Source organism: Natrix helvetica (genome assembly GCF_964273705.1).
Source record: "Natrix helvetica genome assembly, chromosome: 6".
NCBI lineage: Eukaryota > Metazoa > Chordata > Lepidosauria > Squamata > Natricidae > Natrix > Natrix helvetica.
The window spans coordinates 77,920,329-77,947,358 of record NC_138553.1 but is presented as its reverse complement, the minus strand read 5'-3'; the positions used below and the strand labels follow the sequence as shown (position 1 = coordinate 77,947,358).

General features: G+C 45.5%; 1 protein-coding gene across 6 annotated transcripts in view; it reads left to right on the top strand.

The window, feature by feature from the left end:
* The window catches only part of NTF3 (neurotrophin 3), a 72,862-nt gene extending 47,585 nt beyond the window's left edge, over positions 1–25,277 (top strand). For 4 of the 6 annotated variants that reach the window (XM_081957997.1, XM_081957994.1, XM_081957996.1 and 1 more), the window contains exons 2-3: positions 3,426–3,634; positions 24,363–25,277. In XM_081957997.1, the coding sequence (XP_081814123.1) occupies positions 3,569–3,634; positions 24,363–25,148 (852 nt within the window). In that variant the 5' untranslated portion in view covers positions 3,426–3,568 and the 3' untranslated portion in view covers positions 25,149–25,277. Of the gene's footprint in view, positions 1–3,425; positions 3,635–18,409; positions 18,497–24,362 lie in introns of all 6 variants that reach the window. The other 2 variants (XM_081957998.1, XM_081957999.1) reach the window with 2 other exon arrangements.
* The last annotated feature ends 1,753 nt before the right edge of the window (positions 25,278–27,030 follow it).

The following is a 27,030-nucleotide window of genomic DNA, read 5'->3' as shown; positions in this document are numbered from 1 at the left end:
AGTCCTACTTACCCTTCTGCCTCTGTGACTGATCATGGTTGACCCCACAGGGACACTTTGCTGTGGCCCGCCAGCAGATTCGGACAGTGAGGAGGTTGGGGAGGAAGATGGGCCAGTCCTGGAGTCTGGGGAAGGCTTTGATGAGGGCTCTGTATTGGAGGCAGAGATGGGGCCAGAGCCATATGCCAGTTATCAGCTGCCTTCAGAGTCAGACATCAGTGAGGGAGATGAACAGCTGGAGCTTGTTCCCAGTGTGTGCATGCACAGAGCGGCCAGATGAAGGGAACAGCTAAAGAACAGGGGTCGACTTGGGAGGAAGGCCACAGGTAGATGATGAATGGCCCCTCCCAGAGGAAATAAAAGAGGAGCGAAAGGGGAGTGGAGTTTGCAGGAGACAATTAGTTCGTTTCATTGGTTCATGACTCTCTGGAGACTCCTTGCCAAGTTTTGCAGATATCAGCCTGGCAGCTCTCCAAGCCGGATAAGGTCTGTGACTGTAAATCCTCCCTTGAAAGACTTTGCTGGATGTGAATGAACAGAGTTCACAGTCAATTAATAATAATGTTTTTTTTTTGTTGGGACAAAGAGTTTGCTTCATGCTCTTGGGAAGCCTCGGTCAGAACAGACTTAAGAAAGTTGTAGATGTCTTTGACCCAAAGGTTCTTCAACTGAAGAAGCTTCTTGGGTGAGAAGTGAAAGGTCTTCAAAGAAAAAGCAGAGAGTCCAGTTGTCTCTTTGGGACAACCATGGCCTGGATGACTGAGAACTTAAGTAGACATTTTTTTTTTACTTAAGGTCATGAGCAACAGTCTTAACTTTCAGTTGTTAGTGTGAAAAAGTTGGCACTAGAGTTTGTCTAATTTCCGAAACAGAGCCTCAGATGTGAACCTGCTGTTTGGGAAGCTGGCGTAGCCAATCCAAATTGCGATTCTATTCACACCCAAATGAAATTAAGCAGAGCGGCTTTCCGGAAAAGTGTTAAGAACTGGCTCTGCCAATTGGCCTGTGGGGTCCAAGAATGCTATGCAACCCTGAGAGTGGTTGGTAGATTGAAGGTGCTCCCTCTGCCTTTTAAACTTTCCAAATGTTCCTTTTACTATTCATATTGTTTTACTGAGGCATCAAGGCTGATGGGCAGTGCAGAAATTAGATAGACAGACAGACAGACAGACAGACAGACAGACAGACAGACAGATGTTAGAATAATAGAATGATAGATAGATGTTAGAATGATAGAATGATAGTTAGATAGCTAGATGTATGATAGAATGATAGAATAATAGAATGATAGAATGATAGAATGATAGATAGATAGATGATAGATAGATAGATAGATAGATAGATAGATAGATAGATAGACAGACAGACAGACAGACAGACAGACAGACAGACAGACATAATAAACAGGTAGATGATAGAATGATAGATGGCTGGGTGAACAGACGAATGATAGATAGAAGATAGATAGATAGATAGATAGATAGATAGATAGATAGATAGATAGATAGATAGATGATAGATAGATAGATGTTAGAATAATAGAATGATAGATAGATGGATGTTAGAATGATAGAATGATAGCTAGATGTATGATAGAATGATAGCTAGATAGCTAGATGTATGATAGAATGATAGAATGATAGAATGATAGAATGATAGCTAGATGTATGATAGAATGATAGCTAGATAGCTAGATGTATGATAGAATGATAGAATGATAGAATGATAGAATGATAGAATGATAGATAGATAGATAGATAGATAGATAGATGATAGATAGATAGATGTTAGAATAATAGAATGATAGATAGATGGATGTTAGAATGATAGAATGATAGCTAGATAGCTAGATGTATGATAGAATGATAGCTAGATAGCTAGATGTATGATAGAATGATAGAATGATAGCTAGATGTATGATAGAATGATAGCTAGATAGCTAGATGTATGATAGAATGATAGCTAGATGTATGATAGAATGATAGCTAGATAGCTAGATGTATGATAGAATGATAGAATGATAGATAGATAGATAGATAGATAGATAGATAGATAGATGTATGATAGAATGATAGAATGATAGAATGATAGAATGATAGATAGATAGATAGATAGATAGATAGATGTATGATAGAATGATAGAATGATAGATAGATAGATAGATAGATAGATAGATAGATGTATGATAGAATGATAGAATGATAGAATGATAGAATGATAGAATGATAGAATGATAGAATGATAGAATGATAGAATGATAGAATGATAGAATGATAGAATGATAGAATGATAGATAGATAGATAGATGTATGATAGAATGATAGCTAGATGTATGATAGAATGATAGCTAGATAGCTAGATGTATGATAGAATGATAGAATGATAGATAGATAGATAGATAGATAGATAGATGTATGATAGAATGATAGAATGATAGATAGATAGATAGATAGATAGATGTATGATAGAATGATAGAATGATAGATAGATAGATAGATAGATAGATAGATGTATGATAGAATGATAGAATGATAGAATGATAGAATGATAGAATGATAGAATGATAGAATGATAGAATGATAGAATGATAGAATGATAGATAGATAGAGACAGACAGACAGACAGACAGACAGACAGACATAATAAACAGGTAGATGATAGAATGATAGATGGTTGGATGAATGGATGGATGATAGATAGATAGATAGATAGATAGATAGATAGATAGATAGATAGATAGATAGATAGATAGATAGATTGTTGCTAGATGGATGGATAGATAGATATAGATAAGACAGACAGACACATAAAGACAAACAGACAGACAGGGCTTCGGTTTGTGCTCCTTGCCAGAGAGTGGCTCTATGGGGTGGATGGAGTCAAAAAAAAAAGGGGGCCAAACCACCACCACTCCTTTGAACACAAACTCATCTTTCAGCTTACCAGGGGGCTCCAATTGTTACTGTTTTTGTTTTGTTAAGATGGAGGGAGAGTATGGTAGATGCGAAGCTACCAGAGCAGAAAACAAAGGGAGGAACAGCAAAAGTATCCTCAAATGTTTTTTAGGCGTTGCTGTGAGCCTAGCAGGGCCTGTGTGGGTGCTGTGAGTGTCCTCTTTCTTTTCAATTGATGGACATGTTGATTCAGTGGAGAATTAACACTCAGCCTTTCTCTACTGCAGGGGTGTCCAAACTTGGGAACTTTAAGACTTGTGGACTTCAACTCCTGTAAAACATCTGATTGAGATCGAGCTACTATGGCTGGCTGGGGAATTCTGGGAGTTGAAATCCACAAGTCTTAAAGTTCCCAAGTTTGGACACCCCTGCTCTACTGCAACACTCAGTTGACGGAATAAAAGTTTGGGGGGTGACGAGGAAGTCCATCCAAATTCTCAGTGGGATTCCTTTTATTTCCCTTCCTTTTAGGAATTCAGACGCTGCTGCTCCAGGCTCTGTTCTTCGCCGTCTCCTCCTCTTCCTCCTTCCCTCCTGCTTTCCGGAATTCCCCACTGACCCTTAAATGCTGCAGAGTTATCGGGAGAAGGAGGAGGCAAAGGTCTCTCAACTAGATGCACGAAAGGCATTCTCTTAAGGCTCAGAGAAGGGACCAAAGACCTCCAGCCACCTCCTGCAAGGTAAGAGAGAGAGAGAGAGAGCAAAGCTTTAAAAGAAACTCATTTTACACTCACAATGGAGGCAGGGAAACACACACACACACACACACCCTCTCCGTCTTGCAAGGAAGAAAGTGTGCCAGCGGCCTGGTGAAATGGCCAACTAGAGAAGAAGAGGAAAACCAACAGCTTGCTGGTCCAACCCAGTTGCTCATGGGTTCTGAGTGTTGTGACCTAGGCTTCCCAAAAACACGAAGCCGACTCCTCGTTCCGATAAAAGTCCTTTTATTTAGGTTACAGGGAATTCCTCTCCAGCAAAGTCCCTGCCAACTGTCTTTCAAGAGATTTCACAATTACGGACCTTTATCAGGCTTGGAGAGCTGCCAGGCCGATATCTTCTAAACTCCATGCTGTAGCAGCAATTACTTGGCAAGAAGCCAGGAACAGATCTTCACCCGAATGAATTGAACTAATTGTCTCCTGCAAACTCCACTCCCCTTTCGTTTCTCTTTAATTCCCCATGGGAGGGGCCATTCACCATCCACCTGTGGCTTTACTCCTGAGTCAACCCTTGTTCCTTAGCTGTTCCCTTCTCCTGGCAGCTCTGCACAGGCGCACACTGGGAACAGGCTCCAGCTGTTCTTCTGCCCCACTGATCTCCGACTCAGAAGGCAGCTGATAACTGTCAGACGGTCCTGTCCCTATCTCTGCCTCCGACACAGAGCCCTCATCAGAGCCTTCCCCAAACTCCAGAACTGGCCCAGGTTCCTCCCCAATGTCCTCACTGTCCGAATCTGCTGCCAGATCCGCTGGCAGGCCACAACACTGAGGAACTCCCAACCCACCAAGCTCCCACCCCTTGTCTGCCTGCCTTCTGATACTTTCCCGATGTTTTGCAGTATCATAGAACATAAAATAACAGAATTGGAAAGGACTTTGGAGGTCATTTCGTTCAACTCCTGGCACAAGCAGGCGAGTCTGTATATTAAAAAATAATAATAATCAGATACTAGACTGGTATTGGCCTCAGCTTAGAGCTGATCACGATGCCAGTTTGACATGGGACCTCGCAGTCACACTGAGGGGACAATGCTAAGCCCCCCTCCCATTGATACAGCAAGTCCCCGCAGACGTCGTGTGAGGTGCGAATCCTATTCAGAGTTGTCCATTGCTGGCGTGGTAGTTCAAAGGCTGGTACCTTTTTTCGTGGGGGTCCTTTATATGTCTTCCTATAACTGGGCAACCCATTTGGCTTTTCTTTGGGAATCGATGTTCAAGTTGTTGGGCCGACGTTGTAGACGTGATAGTGGGAACTTCCCTTCTCTACTTAGGATGCTGCATTCTGTAACCTTTGCCTACTTTTTTTGATCGTGAGCTCAGTGTGCAATCCTGGGGGGGGGGAACCCCCTAGTGGTGTCTGAACTCTGTGGAGCAAACCCATCCCTTGTGTATCTCCCATAGATGTCAACTATCACAGAGGTTTAGTATTAGGCTGCATGTCTATCGGCTTATAACCCTTGGCTTACTACCACAATTGAGCCCAGAATTTATGTTGCTAAATGAGAAATATGTTAAGTGAGTTGGGCCCGGTGTTACGACTTTTCTCGCCACGTTTGTTAAATGAATCACTGCAGTTGTTAAATTAGTCACCCGGGTGTTGAGTAAATCTGGCTTCCCCATTGACTTTGCTTGTCAGAAGGTCGCAAAACGTTGAGGTCAGGACACCGCAACTGTCATAAGTATGAGTACAGTTGCCAAATGTCTGAATTTCGATCATGGGATCAATGGGGATGCTGCAACAGTCACAAGCGTGAAAAAAAGAGTCATCCGTCACTTTTTTTCAGCGTCGTTGTAACTTCGAACTCATTCACGACCCTGTTTCCCTGAAAATAAGACCTCCCTGGATAATAAGCTCAATTGGGCTTTTGAGTGCATGCGCTAAAATAAGCCCTCCCAGAAAATATTGCAACACAGCAGCAGCCATGAGGTGACCACGCTCACCAACTCTTGCACCTCAAAAATAATAATAAGACATCCCCGAAAATAAGGCAATCACTTATTTCAGGGGTTAAAAGAAAATAAGACCCTGTCTTATTTTTGGGGAAACACAGTAAATGAATGGCCATACGTCCGGGACTATCTAACTATAATGCCTTGGTAAGGCCACACTTGGAAACCTGCATCCAGTTTTGGTTGCCACGATGTAGAAAAGATGTGGAGACTCTAGAAAGAGTGCAGAGAAGAGCAACAAAGATGATTAGGGGACTGGAGGCTAAAACATATGAAGAACGGTTGCAGGAACTGGGTATGTTTAGCTTAAGAGAAAGAAGGACTAGGGGAGACATGATAGCAGTGTTCCAATATCTCAGGGGTTGCCACAAAGAAGAGGGAGTCAAGCTATTCTTCAAAGCACCTGAAGGTACGACAAGAAGCAATGGGTGGAAACTAATCAAGGAGAGAAGCAACCTAGAACTGAGGAGAAACTTCCTGACAGTGAGAACAATGAATCAGTTGAACAGCTTGCCTCCAGAAGTTGTGAATGCCCCAACACTGGAAGTCTTTAAGAAGATGTTGGATAGCCATTTGTCTGAAACGGTGTAGGGTTTCCTGCCTAGGCAGGGGGTTGGACTAGAAGATCTCCAAGGTCCCTTCCAACTCTGCTATTGTATTGTATGGTAACTGTAGATACTTCCTCAATTCTGCCACCTTCTAAATCCAAGGTCTGGATTGCCTCATAAATACATCGTGAAGCCATTTACAAGATACGGCGGCTATAAGTTTCAATCTCGTCAAGGAAAAAGAAAGTTCAATTGAAAAGAATGTGCCACTTTGGGCTGGGAGGGGCCAAGGGCCGCCACATTAATCTTTGCGGGGACTTTTATTCCAAAAAGCAAGCAAGGCCAGGACGAAAAGGAATGCGGAGGCTAATTCGCCCATAATTTTCTCCGTAAAAATAGCTATTTGGCAGCAAAGAATTGGACGTCTGCAGGAGTTGCCAGTTGAGGTTTTTAACTGGCAAAGCTACCCATTATACAAAAGCTTTTCTTCTCACTTAAATCTCACCCACCCCCCAAACTGGAAAGAGAGCGCAGATGATGGGCTGAAGAAGCAGAGATTTCAATTTGTCGCCGGATTCCAGACTTCTAAAGTCGCGGAGTCTGTAGATAATTTTAAAAGACAGAACACCTGTTGGCTGGATTTGAGTAAACGGATCGGGTCCATGAATAATGGAGCTGAGTCATTTTTTTAATCTTTCTTTTTTCCCCATCTCTATGGACCGACCGTTTCCCCCCCCCCCCCGTATCATCTCATCTAGCTGAGATAAAAGCTGCTTAGTAAATACCAACAGATTTTATGCCCCCCTTTTAAAAATAGAAACCAGAAGACTTGATTTTTAATGTTACCCAGCTACGCTGTTCGTGGTTTTTTTTTTTTTTAATATTTTTGGGGGGGCGGGGCAGGGAAGAATGATAGAAATGTTTGGCTTTTGAGGAGGGAATGTCAGCTCCGGTTCAACCGGAACATCAAATTTAGCTAAAATATGAAATTTCTCAGTTTTATGTATAAAGCCACACAAAATAGAGAGCCAGTTTGGTTTAGTGGTGAAGAGACCAGGCAAGAAACCAGGAGACAGGGAATTCTAGTCCCACCTTAGGCATGAAAGCAGGCTAGGTGACTTTGGCCCAGTCACCAGGAGATGGTGAGTTTTAGTCCTGCTTTAGACATGAATGCCAGCTGGGTGACTTTGGGCCAATCACCAGGAGACTGGGAGTTCTAGTCCTGCCTTAGGCATGAAAGCCAGCTGGTGACTTTGAGCCAGTCACCAGGAGATTGTGAGTTCTAGACGCACTCAGCTGGGTGACTTTGAGCTAGTCACCAGGAGACAGGGAATTCTAGTCCCACCTTAGGCATGAAAGCCACCTGGTTGACTTTGAGCCAGTCACCAGGAGATGGTGAGTTCTAGTCCTGCCTTAGGCGTGAAAGCCACGTGGCTGACTTTGAGCCAGTTACCAGGAGACGGTGAGTTCTAGTCCTGCCTTAGGCATGAAAGCCACCTGGCTGACTTTGAGGGAATGGGGATTTTGCAGTATCCTTCACCTGGATTGAGGTGGGAATGGAGATCTTACAATATCCTTCCCCTGGACTGAGATGGGAACGGGGATTTTGCAGTATCCTTCTCCTATCATGCCCACAAAGCCATGCCCACAAAGCCAAGCCACACCCACAAACCAGTAGTAAAAAATATTGAATCCCACCACTGACTCAGTTCCAGAAACTTTTCCTAACTTATGTGCCCCCCTTTCTTCCCTCTGGCATCTCTTCTCTTTTGAGTCATTTTTTTTTTGAAGGCAACCTAGAAGCCATTCCTCACGGAGATCTAAAATGCCTCCAAGTAAATTGTTACTCCGTGGCCAAGTTTCAATAATCCCCAACTTCAGCTTCGACCCTTCACTTCACTTGGTGAACTAAGTTCCCTTCTCTTACAGTGCCAAACAGCTCTGCCTTTTTGTTTTGAAGTGACCTCTTTCTGTTTCTGCCCTTAGGGCAAAAATACTCCAAAATGTCAGGACCAGGGCAGAAAATAATAGTGGTGGTAACCAGAAACATGTCCGAATGGCAAAAGAAAAAAGAATCCGTTAAGTTCAGAGTTCATCAACAAAGGCAGGGCAGAGACAAGCTACCCAGTGGCCCCCGGACAAGAATAAAGAGGTTTTTTTGGATAATGGTGGGATGCTGGAGGGCCAATTGTTTACATCCAGAGAAGTTCCAGTTCAGGGCTTGAGCAATCAGGACGTAACCGCAGAATAATTGGAGGAGGACCAGATGTCCCAGTGCATCAACCCCTTTTCTATTTTAGAGTCGTCGTTGGCAAAGCGAGTTAGGAAAAAGTATAATCCGCATAAGCCGCCTCTTTCTAATGAAATAAAAAAGGCACTTTCTAAGCAATTCCATATTCTGGAGGCTTGCAAATAATTGCGGTGAAATATTAAGAACTGTCTCCTCCATTTCTTACGTCAAAAAAAAAAGGCAGATTCGCTTTGGGTTTGTTTTTCCAAGTCTCGGCCCTGTGCACGCCATCTAAAAACGGTCTTTTGTGTCTACTCCCTGGGAAAGGTTGAGGAGAAGTCCAATTTATCTGAATTCGTCTCTGTCTGGAAGGCCTCCAGATTCAGCATCCAAGAGAAGCAGGCAGAAGAAGTTGGGGTGGGGGCAGCCTTTAAGTAGGCCCCTGCTTGGGTGAGGCTGGGGTTGGACTAGATCAGCGGCCACCAACTGCTGGTCTGATGGACTGTGAGAAAATGTTGGTGCTCCACAGAAAAATTATTTGCATTTTTTATATCGCACTAAATCAGTGGTCCTCAAACTACGGGCCCTGAGATGGATATGTGCAATGAATGCCTGTTTTGCTGCAGAGAGTCTCCCCCTTCGGGGTCTTTTTGTGCGGGTCAGAGGGAGGCAGAAATTCCAACTTGGGGTCTGCTTCAGTCTCCTGGTGGGGGGCTTTGGGTGAAGGCTGGAGGGAAGCACCGCTGGTGGCGAAGAGCTGGAGGGCCCCGTTCCAGTGGGACTGCATCATGGCCTAGAACTGGTTGACCATCTCGGCCTGCTGAGCCTCCAGGCGCTGGTCCCTGGCCTTGTATTCCTACAGATCTTCCCTCTGCTTGGAAAGCCTATGCTCATAGTCCTCAGTGAGGTGCTTCTGCTGAGCCTCCTTCTCCGTCAGAATTTGAACTGAGCTGTTTTGCCAGCTCTTTCTCGTGGTGGCTGCTTAGCTCCAGCAACTGCTTCCTTTTAGGGCCCTAAGGAAGCCAGGCAGGCAGGCGAGGAGCGGGTGGGAGGGGAGGGGCGAGGAGAGGCTGGCAAGGCGCCCCTCGGCATGAGTGATATTGAGTCGGCCACGCCCACCCAGTCACATGACCACCTAGCCACGCCCGCCCAGACGGCCATTAGGCAGATCCTGTTAGTGGTCCGCGGGATTTAAAATTATGAATGCAGTGGTCCCTGAGGTCCGAAAGGTTGGACTAGAAGACCTCCAAGGTCCCTTCCAACTCTGTTAATCGGTTAGAAGTACAAGCAATCTTAGGCATGGAAGAGAAAGCATTTCCTGTCATTCCTCAAGTCTTCCTTGATGAATTGAGTTTTATTTATGTTCAAGATAGTCCTCGGCCTACAACCTTAGTGAGCCTTCGAAAGTTACAACGCCTCTGAAAAATGTGACTTATAACCATTCTTCACCCTTACAACCCCCACAGTCACGTGATTAAAATTTGGATGCTTGACAACGGACTCATACTTATGACAGTTGCAGCGTCCTGGGTGTGTGTGTGTGTCATGTGATCTCCTTTTGCGACCTTCTGAGTCTGACTTAACGACCACAACTGAGCCCAAAATGTCGGTGGTTAAGTGAGACATTTGTTAAGTGGATGTTGTCCCATTTTGGAGCCTTTCTTGCCTTATGACACTGCGACTGTCATAAGTATGAGTCAGTGGCCAAGCATCTGAATTTTGATCACGTGTCCATGGGGATGCTGCAACGGTCATAAGTGTGAGAAACATAAATCCTGGTTTATAGCTGGTTTCTTCTCTCTCTCTGTTTCTCCATCTGTCTCTCTCTCTTTCTCTCTCTTTCTCTCTCTCTCTGTTTCTCTCTGTGTTTGTCTCTCTCTCTCTCTCTCTGTTTCTCTCTCTCTCTCTCTCTCTGTTTCTCTCTCTCTCTCTCTCTCTCTCTCTCTCTCTCCCTCTCTCGTGTTTTTCTCTTGTTTCTTTGGTACAACCAAGAGGGTGATACATGTGGCTGGAGGGCAAAGCATTTCTACGTTTTTTAAAAAAAGACAGTGCTTTATATTGTAAGCAACGGAGTTCTAACTTGCAAAGAGCAGGCTGGGCTGTTATTCCCCTGCGTGACTGAGGCTTTGTCATGGATTTTAAGGCCTCCCTGGTCCTCCTCCCTTTGATCTCTAGAAAAAGGTTGATCTTAAGGTGGTTGCCTCTCCAGCATAGGAAGCATCAGATCTGGGATAGAGTACAAACGTAATTGCAATTTGATTATATTTTTCTTGGGTGCCAGGAAAGTTTCTTCTGGGAAGAAATGTGTTGGATCTTTCTTTCTTTCTTTCTTTCTTTCTTTCTTTCTTTCTTTCTTTCTTTCTTTCTTTCTTTCTTTCTCTCTCTCTCTCTTTCTTTCTTTCTCTCCCTCCCCCCCTCCCTCCCTTCTTTCTTCCTTGCCCTTCTCTTGCCTCCCTCCTTCATCTTCCTTCCTTCTATCACCCCCTTGCCTTGCCTTTCCCTTCCCTTTCTCCCTCCTTCATCTTCCTTCCTTCCTTCCTTCCTTCCTTCCTTCCTTCCTTCCTTCCTTCCTTCCTTCCTTCCTTTTCTTCTTTTTCCTTCCTTTCTTCCCTCTCTCCCTTGCCTTGCCTTTCCCTACCCTTCCCTGTCTCCCTCATCATCCTTCCTTCCTTTTTCCTTCTCTTCCTTCTCCTTTCTTCTTCCTTCCCCCCTTTCCTTATTTTCCCTTCCTTGCTCTCTTAACATCGTTCCTTCTTTATTCTTTGTCTTCCCTCTTTCCCTTTCCTGTCCCTTCTCAGAGGCTCAAATGCAAAAGGGGAAACATTGATCCTTTAGTTTTGTTTTTCGTTTGTTTCGCTAGCCCTCTGCCAGCAAAAACTGAGCCGGGGGTGGGGAGGGGTGGCCCTCCTGAGCTCCATTTTCGCTGGCAGAGGCACTGCAGGTCAGTCCTTTGCCGTTTCCAAGGCAGCCCTATGGGCCAGATTCGGCCCGCAGCCTTTGAGTTTCACACCCCTGAAGTAGGGGGTTGGACTGGATGACCTCCAAAGTCCCTTCCAACTCTGTTATTCTACGAAGGAATTTCATCAGTAACAACATAGGGACATATCACTGGGAGCATAGGACCAACATGTTTGTCAGTCACCAAAACCTCAATTGCTCTAGCTTGCAAGGTCCTTGATGCTTGATTAGTTTTTATGCAGATGTTTCATTATCAAACTAAGCAGTGCTGGAAGAAAGGGCTTTGCTCTCTGTCTATGCACTAGCAGTTTGCCTTATCAGTGTCAGTAGAAATTATCTTTGTAGTTCCTTGATTGGGTTGTTTTTTTTTACTGTTAGCTTGTCTGTCTGAGTTGGTAGTTCCTTGATTAGGATATTGTTTGCTTCTTGATTGTTGATCTAATGTCAATCCTGGTGTCAACCTTTGCTCACCTGGTTATTGATTGTGGTGAAGAGGTATTGTGGTCTCTATGCTTCCCTTTAGGCTTGTTGATTGTCTCTTTTGAGTGGTATGTAGATATTGTTTATCTCCGTGTGCCTGTTGATGATTGATTTGTCTGGGTGCCTTCCAGGAATTCTCTCACTTTTTTTGAACATGGCTTGGTCTAAAATGCTGCTTCCCAGTTGAAAGTATGCTTAGGTCTGTTCATGTGTTGTGTAATTAAGGAGTTTTCATCCTGTCCTCTGACTTGCAGGCTTCCTTTATTTATTAGATTGAAATCCCATCTTTCCTCCAGGAGCTGAAGGCAGCACACACGTGTTTTTCCTCTTGTTTCAAGTCTACAACAGCCAAGTGAGAGACAAACAGATCCAAACTCCCGCAGAGAGTTTTCATGGAGTCTAGAACCTGGACTCAGCTCTATCTCCTTCCCAAATCGTCTTGGATGGGCCGTACAACTATTATCAGTGCTAGATAAATCTGCTTTTTCCTTCCATTTCTCCCCATGAGTAAAATCACAATCTCCATTCTCAAAGGCTGAATAATTACTCATCCTGGGAGTTTTATTCCAGCAACACCCCAGAATTATAAAACGTTCTTCATTCAAAAATCCAGGCCGAGCAAACTGTTTTGAAAACAGACATGTTTTTGCAAGGAGATTTCCATTCTTATTGGTTTAATCATCCTTCAGCTTTTGCCTTTCTAGACTATATCACCGCGAGGGCTAAACTTTTCATCGTCGTGGTGCCGAAAGCAATGCAAAACAACGCAATGAGCGTGCAACACTCCCGCCCCCTGCACATGCGCATGTGACCCTCCTGCACGTCCCTTTCGCAAGCGTGCACGACCCCCTGTGCTCACCCCACACAGGTGCACGCGTCCCTCCCGTGCAACTATTTTGGGCCTAGTAGGCCTCCCCGCAGCCCCCTAGGAGCAAAAACTAGGAGCAATACAACAGAGGGCTGAGGCTAATGTGGTGGCAACATCTGGATTTTGCAACTCGATTTAGTTCTTTCTGGAACAAAGACAAGTCAGTCTTTCATCCTATGACCACAACTGAGCCCAGGATTTAGTTTGCTAAGGTTTGAAATGAGGGGTCCTTGGTGCTCTCTGAGCTTGCTTGTTTTCTTGCAGACGTTGCATTAGCCAAACTAGATAACATCATCAGTGCTAGAAGGGAGAAGGGTTTATGGAATGATGGAGGAGGAGGAGGAAGAGGAGAGAGGAGAGGAGGAAGAGGAGAGAGGAAGCGGAAGAGGAGGAGAGAAGAGAGGAGGAGGAGGAAGAGGACTGTGGGGTCCTTGGTGCTCTCTGAGCTTGCTTGTTTTCTTGTAGACGTTTCATTACCCAACTAGGCAACATCATCAGTGTTAGGACTGCGTTGCAAGAAAGGAATCAAAGAATCTCATGCTACTCATAGGCATGGGAAAGGAATAATCTCCATCTTTCCATTCCCCAAAGCTGGAAGGAACAGGTAAACCTTTTTTGGGATACCCCTTACCTACCCCTTGACTTTTGGAGAACAATCAGAGTTCGTCATCCTTTGGATGTTGAAAAACAGTTTAATTGCTGGGTGAAACTGTGGCTCCCTGCGGTTATCTAACTCTGGCAACAGCCTCTTCTTGAAAGCTCCATGGGCAGAAAAGGATGCATCTGTTTGTCCTGACTAGTTAACATTTGGATGGATGAGCTGCCTCCAAAGTCTCCCATAGTCTGCAGTCACCTAACAGTTACTTTCTTGGCAACCGAGCAGAAGGAAGTATTTCCTCCTAACATCTTTGGGGAACACAAGAAGGAAAGGAAAAGGAAAGGAAGGCAAGGCAGAAGGAGGAGAGGAAGGGAAGAGAAGGGAGAAGGGAGGGAGGGAGGGAGGGAGGGAGGAAGGAAGGAAGGGAGGAAGGAAGGGAGGAAGGAAGGAAGGAAGGAAATTATAATGAAAGTGAGGAAGGGCCTTAGCACTTGGCCACCACAAGTACCCCTGACATGAGGGATGTCCAGCTGGCCATGCCCACCCTGGCTACACCTGCCCCAGCCATGCCTAACCCCCGAGGTCAAACACAACCCTGATGTGGCCTAAAGGAAATCAAGTTTGACACCCCTGCCCTACTTGATCAGGAGAGCCTATACCCGTGATGGCAAACCTATGTCACGCATGCCACAGGTGGCACGCAGAGTCATTTGTTAGGGCACATGAAGTATTGCCCTGTCAACTCCAGCACGCCAGCTGACTTCGGACTTCTTTTGAGGCCGTTTTTCACCCTCCAGAGCCTTCAGGGAAGCCTCCTGAAGACTCTGGAGGAGCAAAAAAACGGCCCAATGGACAAACCGGAAGTCACTATTTCCGAACTTCCAGGTTCCCATTAGGTCCGTTTTTCGCCCTCCGGAGGCTTCAAGGAAGCTCTGAAGCCTCCGGAGAGCCTCCAGGAGGGCTGTTTTCTAGGAGGCTTTCGAGGAAGGCGGAAAAAACTGCAGCAAAAGCAGCGGGGCGCTGATCACGCACGCATGTGCGTGGGGGGGGGGGGCGCATAGTACGACCCCTCTGCTTGCTTCCCCCCGCTTTTGGCACAGTAGCCAAAAAAAGGCTAGCCATCACTGGCCTATACCATATCAGACAAGTGGCAGTCCAGTCTCTTTTTGAAAGCCTCCAACGATGGAGCGCCCATAACTTCTGGAGACAAGCCGTCCCAGTGGGTTGATTGTTCTCGCCCTCAGGATTATTATTTTTTCCTAATCGTTCTAGGATAATCCAGATAATCTTTCCATGCCATTGCTCTTAGTTTCCTTTTATCCCCTCACTCTGAAACGAAGCACATCTCCTTGCTGCTTCCCTTGGACAGTTCTGCGGGAAGGAAATGCCTTACATGTGTTGCTGTTTTTGTTTTTGTTCGCATTGTGGATGGAAATGGAAAATTCAGGACGTTAAACCGAAGATTTCCTCCTCTGCTCTTAAAGTTCACATATGTCAATAGGAATTGGACTCGGTGGATCCAGCAGTGGGTTTCACTTATTTTTACCACTGCTTTGCGTGCGCATCTTTTGCACATGTGCCAGGCCTTCCACACATGCGTTTGATCTTGCACGCACCTCCCACATATGCGTCTGGCTTAAAAAAAGGTGGCTAAATATTATGGCATAGCGCCGGGGTGAGACCGATGGGCTATCGGTTCGCCCGAACCAGTCCAAACTGGCTGAATACCAGTTGGATCTGTGTGGATCCTACGACGAGCAAAACCCAAGTTCGAAGGACCATTTCTTCAATAATAAACACAGTTTCATAGTGGTTAACAATGAGAGCCATTTCTCTTCCCCCAGTCATCCATGCCAAAAGACGCTGGCTTTAATGGAGTTGTCTCTCCAAAAGTTTTATTTATGACCGAAGAAAGAAATGGAAGGAATGCGAATTCAGCTGGAGAAGACACAAAATTGGACGGGTGAGCTCAATGTCCTGGATAATAGAAATAAAATTATCTTAATGGTTTCTAGAAATGGGCTGACAAGAACAAGAATAACGTTTAATAGAGAAATGTGGTGTTCTTTACTTTGGAAACGGAAAACAAATGGACAGGCATCGCTTGGTAATAATACTTGTGAAAAAGCATCGGTTTGTTGCAAAACTGGACTGGAATGTGGCTACCCCCCCCCCCCAAAAGGCAGAAATTTCTAATTTATTTTATTTGGTATTGCTTAAGCGGTCAATGGCATGCTGTGCTCGGTTCTGGACACTGTGACTGTCCAGGGAACAGGCAACCTGGAAGAGATTTGGAAAAAGTGACCAAAATGAACAAGATAATAAGGGCTGGGTGAGCCTTGGGGGAAAAGATGACTGATGGAAGAAGTGCTTCCAATTCCTGGAAAAATAAAAATAAACATGTGGAAGAAAATGAAGACGTCTCTCCCCCCCACCCTTATTTCAACGTGGACACGGAATTGTGGATCAAAGTCACACAAAAATAGATTCTGATTGCATATCAGAAAAAAAAACTTCTTAACAACAAGACAACAGAACATGGATTGCAGAAAGGAGGGAGCCTACAAGTTGGAGAACCTTGTTCAAGCTTACTTGAATTTGGATGTCTGTGCTGAGTAATACTTTTATCCTGGTGGCCCAAAGAAGGCTTTCTAATAAGGTAAAGGTTCCATTAGTGTGCTAGTTGTTCCTGACTCTAGGGGGCAGTGTTCATCCCTGTTTCAGAGCCGAAGAGCCAGCGCTGTCCGAAGACGTCTCCGTGGTCATGTGGCCGGCATGACTAAATACCGAAGGAGCACGGATTGCTGTTCCCTTCCCACCAAAGGTGGTTCCTATTTTTCTACTTGCATTTTTTATGTGCTTTCGAACAGCTCGGTTGGCAGAAGCTGGGACAAGTAACGGGAGCTCACTCTGTTACGCGGCGCTAGGGATTCGAACTGCCGAACTGCCGACCTTTCTGATCAATAAGCTGAGTGTCTTAGCCACTGAGCCACCGCATCCCTCAGACTTTCTAACACTATGAAACAAAAAAAATGGGTATCAACAACTACAACAATAACAATAATAATAGCCTTTATTGTCATTGTGCATCATGTATACAACAAAATTGGTTTAGCCTCTACTGGTGCAACCCATAACAAAAAATACAAGACAACATGAATAGTATAGAGAAAATAATCCTTATACAAGTAATTCAAGACCAATCTTCTCTTCCAAAGTGTCAAATTCTTCAGTGGCGATCAACAAATGGAATTTCATCCAAATGGTAGATTTTGAAATAAGGGAAGGGACTTTCCCCACCCCACCCCTACATTTTTTGAAAACGATTAAATTAGTAGGCAAAAGGTATTTCTGATATTTTCATTGTTCCTTCTTTCAATTTCTGGGGCATTTTTAACTTTATTTTTCCTCTGTGATCATTAGACCGACCCTCCTAATTCAGGACTGAATTAGATTAGGCTTAGTCAGGGGTCGGCAATCTGCGCCTCTGGAGCCACAGGTTGCTCTTTCATCCCTCTGATGCGGCTCCCTGTCATCGGTTGGCGCCACAATTTTGTGAGGAACTTCCGGTGGGGGAGTGTGGGGGAAGCACGGTGCGCCGGGAGGAAACTCTATGGCAAGGGGCAGGTTTTCCGGTCAACTCCACACTTGATAGGGCTTTCAGTTAGGACAGGAAGAGGAAAAAGGATGCCGTGCTAGGAGGAGACTCTATGGTTGGGGAATGGGATTTCCAGTTAGGACCTTTGTGGGTCTCTGAGTGTTTAAAGTTGCCGCCCCCTGGGCTAACTTGACTCTCACCGAATTCAGAAAGCTTTTCGTTGTCACAGGAGCTGCTGGGGCTTAGCATTATTGGAAAAATTAATTCAACTTGTAAATAAGGGGGGGATATTTTTGAAAAAGATATCTGAAGACTTTTGTGAAACTTCGCATTGTTTCTCAGATTAGAATAAAAGGCACTTATATGCAGAGTGAGTTTGTAGTGCTCACAGCTTCTTATGAAGGACCCTGTACAGTTAGGATGTTTTGTCTGGAATTTGAGGGCAATTGAAGGAAATGCAACTTTTTTGAAGTAAAATATTACATGCATATCTATCCTTACATGATTTGCTCTGCTCTGTTATTGCAAGTAGCTCTCAGCTTGCGACAGTTCATTTAGTGACCGGAGAAAACAGCAACCGTCATAAACACAAGTCAGTTAGTTTAGTTTATTGATTAGCTCATAGGCTCCAAATTCTCAGAGTAGTGATTTAAGAGCTGACCAGCTGCTATGATGATGCAATGATGCACTGATATAATGATGAGAATGAGTCAGCAAGGTTTTTGGCTGTTACCCCTTTAAGAGCTTGTATAAGAAGAAGAGGCCCTGTTAGGGCATCTCTCTCTTGTCATGTGTTCTTCCCTGCTGGGATGTGTTGATTGTTTGCCTTCTGCCTATAGTACGTGTATGTATAGTATATATTCTTTTGTAGGGAAAACCACTATTTATTACACTTCCCCTGTTTTGCTGTTATCGTTTCTGGGTTGTCTCACTTAGTAAAGCTGTGTGCACTCTGCCAAAAATATAAATATGAGTCAGTTCCTAGGCATCTGAATTTTGATCAGATGCTGCCATGGTCAGAAGTGTGGAAAACAATCCATAAGTCACTTTTTTCAGTGCTGTTGTAACTTTAATTGTAGCTCAATGAATGGTTGTAACCAGTGGTGGGTTGCTCTTACCTTTACTACCAATATGCGGCTCATGGTCCATTTGTGCACACACCGGACATGCGCTGTGCATGCTCCTGACATATGCTATGCACGCATGCGCACTCCACCGCCCCTGCAACACCCAGCTGCTCGTCGGAGGTCACGCGGGTGGGCGGGGGGCCAAATGAGCCACTGTACCAGTACGATGGAAGCTGCTGACTACTACCGGTACGGCCGTACCGGGCCATAGCGCCTGGAACCCTCCACTGGTTATAACTCGAGGACTATCTGTAGGTAGTGCAGCAACTTCACAGTTTCCTTTTTTCCATCCCTGGAAATCAGACCCTCCTCAAACCAAGATTTCAGTCCAGGTGACGCTGTTCCTTTTTTTCTTTTCTTTTCTTCTTTAATTTAAAAGGCGAAGCCAGGATCAGGAACCTTCTATCATCCTTACGAGGCGGTGCTGTGGAGAGCAGATCAAAGTTCTGGAAGTTTGTAGAAGGAGGTGAGGAGCCATCCTGCTTGGGAGGAGGGGAGAAAAACAGAGCCAGGAGTTGGAGGAAGAGAGGCAGCACTAGGAGCTCAGGAGATCTGAGGAGTAAATGAGGAGAATCCAACAGGAAAAGGGATGATCAGAACTGATTCTAGAAGCTAGCTGAAGATGGCGTTTCAATTCAATTTCAATTTATTTAATTTGTTAGCTGCTCCCTCTCCACAAGGGACTCGGGGCGGCGTACAATAAAAGCACACACACACACACACACACACACACACACACACACACACACACACACACACATATATATATATATATATACATACATACATACATACATACATGTACACATACACATACACGAAGGAGGTAACAATCATTAAATACATACAATAATAATAATAAAATTAGCAATTAAAATACCCCAGTTTAAAATTACGAATTTAAAAAGACTGTCAGGAGGAATAGAATGGAACTATGGTTGAGCCAGGCCAGATAATTGAAAAAGGTGGGTCTTGAGCTTTACACGGAAGGAGCGGAGATCGGAGGTAATCCTAATGTCGAGGGGGAGGTCATTCCACAGGGCTGGGCCCATCACAGAGAAGGCCCTACTCCTGGGTGTCGCCCTCTGACACTGTTTAGTGGACGGCACCCGGAGAAGTCCCTCTCTGTGCGAGCGGATTGGTCGTAGGGATGTATGGGGCAGGATGCGATCCCTGTTTGAGACAGCGGTGAAATCTAATTTTAAGTCTGGGCAACTGAATGAAGCTGAGTGTTTAAATAGCTGGATGCCCTTCCTATCGCCAATGCGGATATATTCTCATTGTGCCCAGAGAGAGAAATATCTGCCTCTACCTAGGATCGAACTCACAGCCTTCCTGATTGTGAGGTGAGAGCTCCCCCTCTAGGCCACCTCGCCACTCACTACGCTGCATCCATCTGGGGATAAAAACGAAGAACAAAGAGAGAACAAATTTCTCTCCTCTGGCTAATGTGGTGATGAGTTTAGAAGAGGATATATATCCAAAATAAAAGTTTAGAAGGGAATATATGCCTAAAATAAAAACAAATGCAGCGTACCTAATGGGCCAGGAGTTTCGCAAGCAAGCAAGCAGTTGGAGCAGAAGAAAGAACACGTTAAGTTTTCCACAAATCCGTGATCTTCAAAATGTCCTGGTTCTCATCAGGACAACTCTTCCATCTGTGGAAAATGCTGTGGTCATGAAGGCTTAGCATCTGAAGCCGTCTGAAATGCTAATTATCTCATTTAAAAGAAAGTGTCAAAAGTAACTTCTGGTACTAGGCCACGGTCTTCACCACACACTTGATGTTTGTCTCCATCGTGTTCGAAGAGGACCTTGACATCTAACAGGTTGTGGGATGTCCACGATGTGTCCGCAGGTGGCTGGCAAGGCCTATATGGGCACGAAATGTTCTGCCCCACGTCGGGCAGACATGTGTGGGCACCATTTTTGCAGCATTTGCCCCTCTGGCTTGGCGATGTGCCAGCTTCTCTTGTACTACAGTTGTTCTTCTGTCCTCAGATGTCTGCCGGCCTTGGTGGATCAGCATGCGTCCTGTTGAATGATCTTGTGCCAGGGTTTCCCAGGAGGTGGTGTCGATCTCCAGGGACTTGAAGGAGGCTTTCAATGTGTCTTTGTATCGCTTCCTTTGTCCCCCGTGCGATCGCTTTCCTTGGGACAGCTCACCATAGAGGAGCTGTTTAGGGATGCGATGTTCTGGCATCCTTGCAATATGGCCTGCCCAGCGTGTGTGGGCTTCCATCAGCAGGGTGTGAACTGATGCCAGGCCTGCTCTGGAGAGGACTTCTGTGCCTGGCACCTTGTCCTGCCACCGCATCAGGGGTGAAATCCAGCAGGTTCTGACAGGTTCTGGAGAACTGGTAGTGGGAATTTTGAGTAGTTTGGAGAACCGGTAGCAGAAATTTTGAGTAGTTCGAAGAATTGGTAGCAGAAATTTTGAGAAGTTTGGAGAACCGGTAGCTGAAATTTTGAGTAGTTTGGAGAACTGGCAAATGCCACCTCCGTCTGGCTCCAGAGTGGAGTAGGAATGGAGATTTTGCAGCATCCTTCCCCTGACACCAAGCCATCCCATGCCCACTGAGCCACGCCCACAGAACCAGTAGTAAAAAAAATTGAATTTTACCACTGCACCAGATCCTCAGAATTCTACCACACACTTAGCTACTTGTAGAGGGCAAAGGGATTGTAAACGGGGAACACAATCCAGAAATTGGGTGATGTGGCAGGAATGTTCCTACTAGTTAGACAGCCGATGGGGGAATGAGGAGCTGAACTTTTTCCCGTGGGAAAAAAAAAGAGAAATTCCTACATCTTCAGGACAAGCCACACAGTCTTGATGCTAGGAGTCCTTCATAAGGAAGGAACATTTATTTTCCCTGGCTTGGAGTTGAATGAATATTCAAGTTGAGTTGAGAATTGACAGCATGAAATAACCGAAAACTATGCTCAAATTTACTGGTCTGCATAATGCTGGATTTGATAACTGTGTGGACTTCTGAAAGAATCCTAACAGCAAAACTGTTCAGCAGAGGTCAACAGCTAGAATTGTTTTGGTTACACAACTAATTCCAGTCATTAGGCAGTCCTATATTTAGCCACTTTGTGAAAGCTGGGTTGCTATTTACAAACAAGTTACACTAATTTGATGACTTGCCATACTACTTTAAATGTAGAGACATGCTGTTAAATCCCCCTGGCATTCCCCCCGCCCCCTTGACACATTTCAATTCTTATAGAACAATAAAATATTTTAGGACAAAGAAAGTATATTTTCTTACAGCGTCATTTGTTTGTTAAAAAAAAGTCTAGACAAAATGTATTGGTTTTTTTTCTTTTTTTTACCATAAAAGGCAATCTGCAGAGCGATAGAATTGGACTTATTCTTGTGTCACGGTGGCATTGTGGAGAGCTGGATTTTCTCTTCCAAATCTAGCTAATGTTGAATTGTGCGATGTATATGCTCTGCGTGGGTGGGTGGGGAGACTCATTCATTCCGACCAAGATTCTGAAAAAACGAGATGTTGGCAATCTTGCCTAAAACCATTCCACGTCTCTTGTACCAATAAAGGAGAATATTTGTAGCTCAGAGTTGAAATGAGAACCTTGGGGAGAATCTGTAGCTAACATTATGGCTGGTTCAGAGAGCCTCCAAATCCCACCTCAGGCTGGCCTCGCCCACCCCTCCCCACCCCTCCCAAGAGTCTCCATGCGACCCATTTTGGATGTGAGGTAAGTGCAAGGGCCATGCGGAGGCACAGGGAGGGGGGAAAACGGCCCAAGAAACAGGCATGCGCCCACTGACCAGCTAGTCTTTGGGGTTTTGGCACTCCAGCGCGCACACATGCACACATACATGTGCAGGGACATGTGTTTGAGTTTGGGCACTCAGTGCTGAAAAGGTTCATTAACACTGACCTAGAATGTGCTGTCCACATGAGTATGTCTGGACCATTTGACAATCACGCCAAAAGTTGAAATATTTTTGTAAAAGTCCTACAACTAGTCTGTTTCGGCTGTTCTACCAGATTGAGGATTGCGGTTTATTTTCTGCCTATGTTTGATCTATTGCTAATCATAGAAGTGTGTATATATAATTGCATCTTTAAATGGTACAATTCAGTTATATGGTTTCCCATTGTGGTTTCCTGCCTTCATTGGTGGGATTGGGTTCGGGTGCAAGGAGCTGCAGGCTAATGAGACCAAGTCATGCACAGAGCATTCCTAAACAGCACAGAGAACGTCAAGGAAGATCTTGGGGGCTGTGGTTTTCAGTTGTGGCCATGTGTGCCTTGTGGCATCTAGTGTCAGTTGCAGTTTTCCAATCCATTCACACACTATTGCTTCTCAATTTCCCTCCACTGAGCTCCCTTCCAGATTGGAAGTGTTGAGTTTCCCCATTATTGCTTCTCAATTTCCCTCCACCTTCCAGATTGAAGTGTTGAGTTTCCCCATCCATTCACACATTACTGCTTCCCAATTTCCCTCCACTGAGCTCCCTTCCAGATTGGAAGTGTTGAGTTTCCCCATTATTGCTTCTCAATTTCCCTCCACCTTCCAGATTGAAGTGTTGAGTTTCCCCATCCATTCACACATTATTGCTTCCCAATTTCCCTCCACTGACCTCCTTTCCAGATTGTAAGGTTTAAGTTCCCCATCCATTCACACATTACTGCTTCCCAATTTCCCACCACTGAGCTCCCTTCCCTCAAACCTTGTAAGGTTTGAGTTCCCCATCCATTCGCACATGATTGCTTCCCAATTTCTCTCCACCGAGCTCCCTTCCAGATTGTAAGGTTTGAGAAATCAAACACGGATAATCTAAAGCGGGGATCTCCAAACTTGGCAACTTTAAGACACTTGTGGACTTCAACTCCCAGAATTCCCCAGCCAGTCATAGTAGCTCGATCTCAATCAGATGTTTTACAGGATCCATTCTGATAGTTGGGCTTGCTAAGAGTTGACACTGACATGACAACACCTAATGAAATCAAGGGAGCGTCATGACTCAGCGGTTAAAGACACTGAGCCCGGGTTCAAGATCCAAGTGTCATACGATGGTGTGACCTCCCGTTCCTTGCTCCAGCTCCTGCCCAAACTAGCAGTTCAAAAGCATGTAAACGCAAGTAGATAACTAGGTACCACTTTGATGGGATGGTAGCAGCGTTCTGTGCACTTTGGCCTAGTGTCATACTAGGCACATCACTACGGAAATATCTTTAGACAATGCTGGCTCCCTTGGCTAAGACACAGAAATGGGCACTGTCCCCCAGAGTTGGATACAACTGGACAGGAGAAACCTTTTTACTTTAAGAGTTGACATGATGACACCTAATGAAATCATGACATTGTTGTGAAAAAGATGGGTAACTGTGGTCCAAAAGCTACTATCATTTGGTAAATTGGCAGCTAGTTAAAACAACCCAGTCAGAGGGTATCAATATCCTGGAGGATAGTATTGACAAGTCCCCAAGAGCTTCCTTTATGGTTCAATGCTATTCTAAATTTTTAAATGACCTGCGGGATGGAATGTAAGGGTGTCGTTAAATAACACTAGCACTTATACTGTCATTAAATAGGGAATGTCATTAAATAGCACTAGCATTTAGACTTATATCCCACTTCAGAGTGCTTTGCAGCCTTCTTTAAGCGGTTTACGGAGTCAGCCTATTGCCCCCTACAATCTGGCTCCTCATTTTACCAACCTCGGAAGGATGGAAGGCTGAGTCAACCTTGAGCCTGGTGGGATTCCAACTGCCAAATTGCAGGCATCTGGCAGTCAGCAGAATTAGCCTGCAGTACTGCACTCTAACCGCTGTGCCCCCGAGGCTCATGAACAGATAGCACGGACAACAGTGACAGGATAAAGGGATCATATCAGGTTTGAATGTTGGGTGACCTCCGACAGGAAGTCGCTCCTCTGTGACAAGAGTTAAACAGCTTCATAGGACTAGATCAGGGGTGGAATCTAGCAGGTTCCGACAGGTCCTGGAGAACTGGTAGCGGAAATTTTGAGCAGTTCGGAGAACCGGCAGCAGAAATTTTGAGTAGAGAACCGGAAAATGCCACCTCTGGCTGGCCCCAGAGTGGGGTGGGAATGGAGATCTTGCAGTATCCTTCCCCTGCCATGCCCACCAAGCCACACCCACCAAGCCACACTACGCCCACCAAGCCACACCCACAGAACATTTGAATCTCACCACTGGATTAGATGGGTGCCTTCCTGTGTGCTTTGTGGTTCGTCTGAGAAATAACATTTTTAAAATGTTTAGAGAGACTGGGTGGATTCGGGGTGTCAGCTCATGTGACTAAGTTGCCTCTCCATTCTTTTTCAGACCTTACCGGTGAACAAGGTGATGTCCATCTTGTTTTCCGTGACCTTTCTGGCTTTTCTCTGTGGCATCCAATCGACCAGCATGGACCAAGGGAGTTTATCAGAAGATTCCATGAATTCTTTCCTTAAAACGTTGGTTCAAGCTGGCATTTGGAAGGACAAGATCCCCAAGCAGACGGCCAGAACGAAGGACGGCGTGCCAACCACAGTGGTGAAGAAAACCGAGGTTGATCCAGAGTTGACTACAAACCAAGATATCCGTTTGGGTTTCCAGCCCGTCATTTCGTTGGATGCAGAATTACTGAGGCAGCAGAGACGCTTCAGTTCTCCCCGGGTACTCCTGAGTGAAAATACCCCCCTGGAGCCCCCTCCCTTGTACCTGATGGAGGAGCCCATGGTGGTGAACCGAACGTCGCGCCGGAAGAGGTATTCTGAAGGGAAAACCCACCGCGGGGAATATTCGGTGTGCGACAGCGAGAGCCGATGGGTCACGGACAAAACATCAGCGGTGGACATCCGAGGGCACCAGGTGACTGTCCTGGGTGAAATCCGAATGGGCCCCTCTCCGGTCAAACAATATTTTTACGAAACGAGGTGCAAGCAAGCCAAGCCTGCCAAAAGCGGCTGTCGTGGGATTGACGACAAGCACTGGAATTCCCAGTGCAAAACCTCACAAACATTTGTACGCGCATTGACTTCAGAAAACAGTAAACTCGTGGCCTGGCGATGGATCAGAATAGACACTTCTTGTGTGTGCGCCTTGTCCAGGAAAATTGGGCGAACATAGGTTCGTTTTCTCTCTCTCTCTGCCATATAAGTTATTATGACTAAATTATATGATATGCATGTAGCATATAAAGGTTTCTATGGTTTATATATTATAAGTGGTCCTTATTTATTAAAGTCCAGCCAAGTACTATCTCTCTCTCTCTCTCTCTCTTGATAAAAGAACAGTAAAGAACGGATGTATACCAGTGGCAACATCATTTCTCATTTCTGTTTGTGATTTCAGCTCCTCCACAGCTTTCCAGAAACGACTTACAAAACTTTGAGGAAATTTCAGTGTTTTTCACTCAAGAGGTTCATTCTGGTGACCGTTAAGTGAGAGGTTTAAAAGATGATGATAGGGTGATAATATCCATTCAGTCATGTCCGACGCTTGGTGATTCTATAGGCCAGGCAGAGGTGGGGGTCACATAATGGAACAACCACCAAGCACTGGAAATGTGAGCGTGCGCAAAAAAAAACACATGGCAATTCATTCCCCCGCGCCATCCATACATGCATGCAGCATCAATAAACACAAATCAAATACAAAGCGATATAGGATGGGGTTGCGTCTGGGCAGGTGGGTGGGGCCATCCGCAGGTCGCAAGCACAGGTTTGACTGAACCACTGGGGACAGGTCTTCTGATCGCATCTTCTGATCTTGCACTAGGTAAATGTAAAGGTTCCCCTCGCACATATGTGCTAGTCCTCCCTGACTCTAGGGGGCAGTGCTCATCTCCATTACAAATATTAGCCAGCGCTGTCCGAAGACGTCTTCGTGGTCATGTGGCCGGCATGACTCAAAGCCCCAAGGTGCACCGAACGCTGTTCCCTTCCCACCAAAGGCGGTTCCTAATTTTCTACTTGTCTTTTTACCTGCTTTTGAACTGCTAGGTTGGCAGAAGCTGGGATGAGTAACGGGAGCTCACTCTGTTACGTGGTGCTAGGGATTCGAACCGCCGAACTTTCTGATCGACAAGCTGAGTGTCTCAGCCCCTGAGCCCCTGCGTCCCTGATTTTGCACTACTTGTGTTAAGAGGCATGGGTTCAAATAAGTTTCAGAGACCTCAGGAGATCCTTTTGAGTTTCAGCCTCTTCAAACAAAGCTCAACCCCAACCTGAATAATCCATCAACTGTCCAATAAGTACAAAACTTCTCTCCGGTATAAACGTCCATGAAGGTTCTCGGGCATCCAGGGTCACAGTTGTATCCAAAGTGGTTTTATTTATTTATTTTCACTTCACAAGCACATGGCACAACATAGGGGATCTCGCCCAGAGTTCCCCAACCTTTATAGGTTGGTGGCCCAGGAGGAGGAAGGACAGGAGCAGTGGTTAAATTCAATTTTTTTTTACTACCGGTACTGTGAGTGTGCCTTGGTGGTGGTGGTCCTGTGACTGAGTGGGCGTGGCCAACTTGATGTCACTAATGGCCACGCCCACTCAGTCACATGCCCCCACCACCAACACCACCAAGCCACGCCCACAGAACCTGGTAGGAAAAAAAATCTGTGTATGATTTCATTCACAGCAGAGCTGCTACTCCCTCCCCACCTCCCCCTCCCTCCCGGGGACTATCTTAAAGGGACAGGCTGCAGCAGCTCTGCTGTGAATGGAGGGAGAAACGTTTGGAATGGGTGGGCGGGTTGAGCGGCCGGAAGAGGTGAGCAGCAACAGGGCAACCAGGCGGACGTGGGCGAGGCCACCGGGGAATTTTGTCACTGGTTCGGAGAACTGATGCCAATCGTCCCTGGGCTGAACCGGGAGTATTTCACCCCTGGATAGGAGCCTTTACACGCGCATGCGTACATGTGAATGGAGCCACAGACATATGCATGACACCCATGGCGATGCTAGTGTGAATGGGTGTGTGTGCGTGTACACACATAGGAACCTGCACT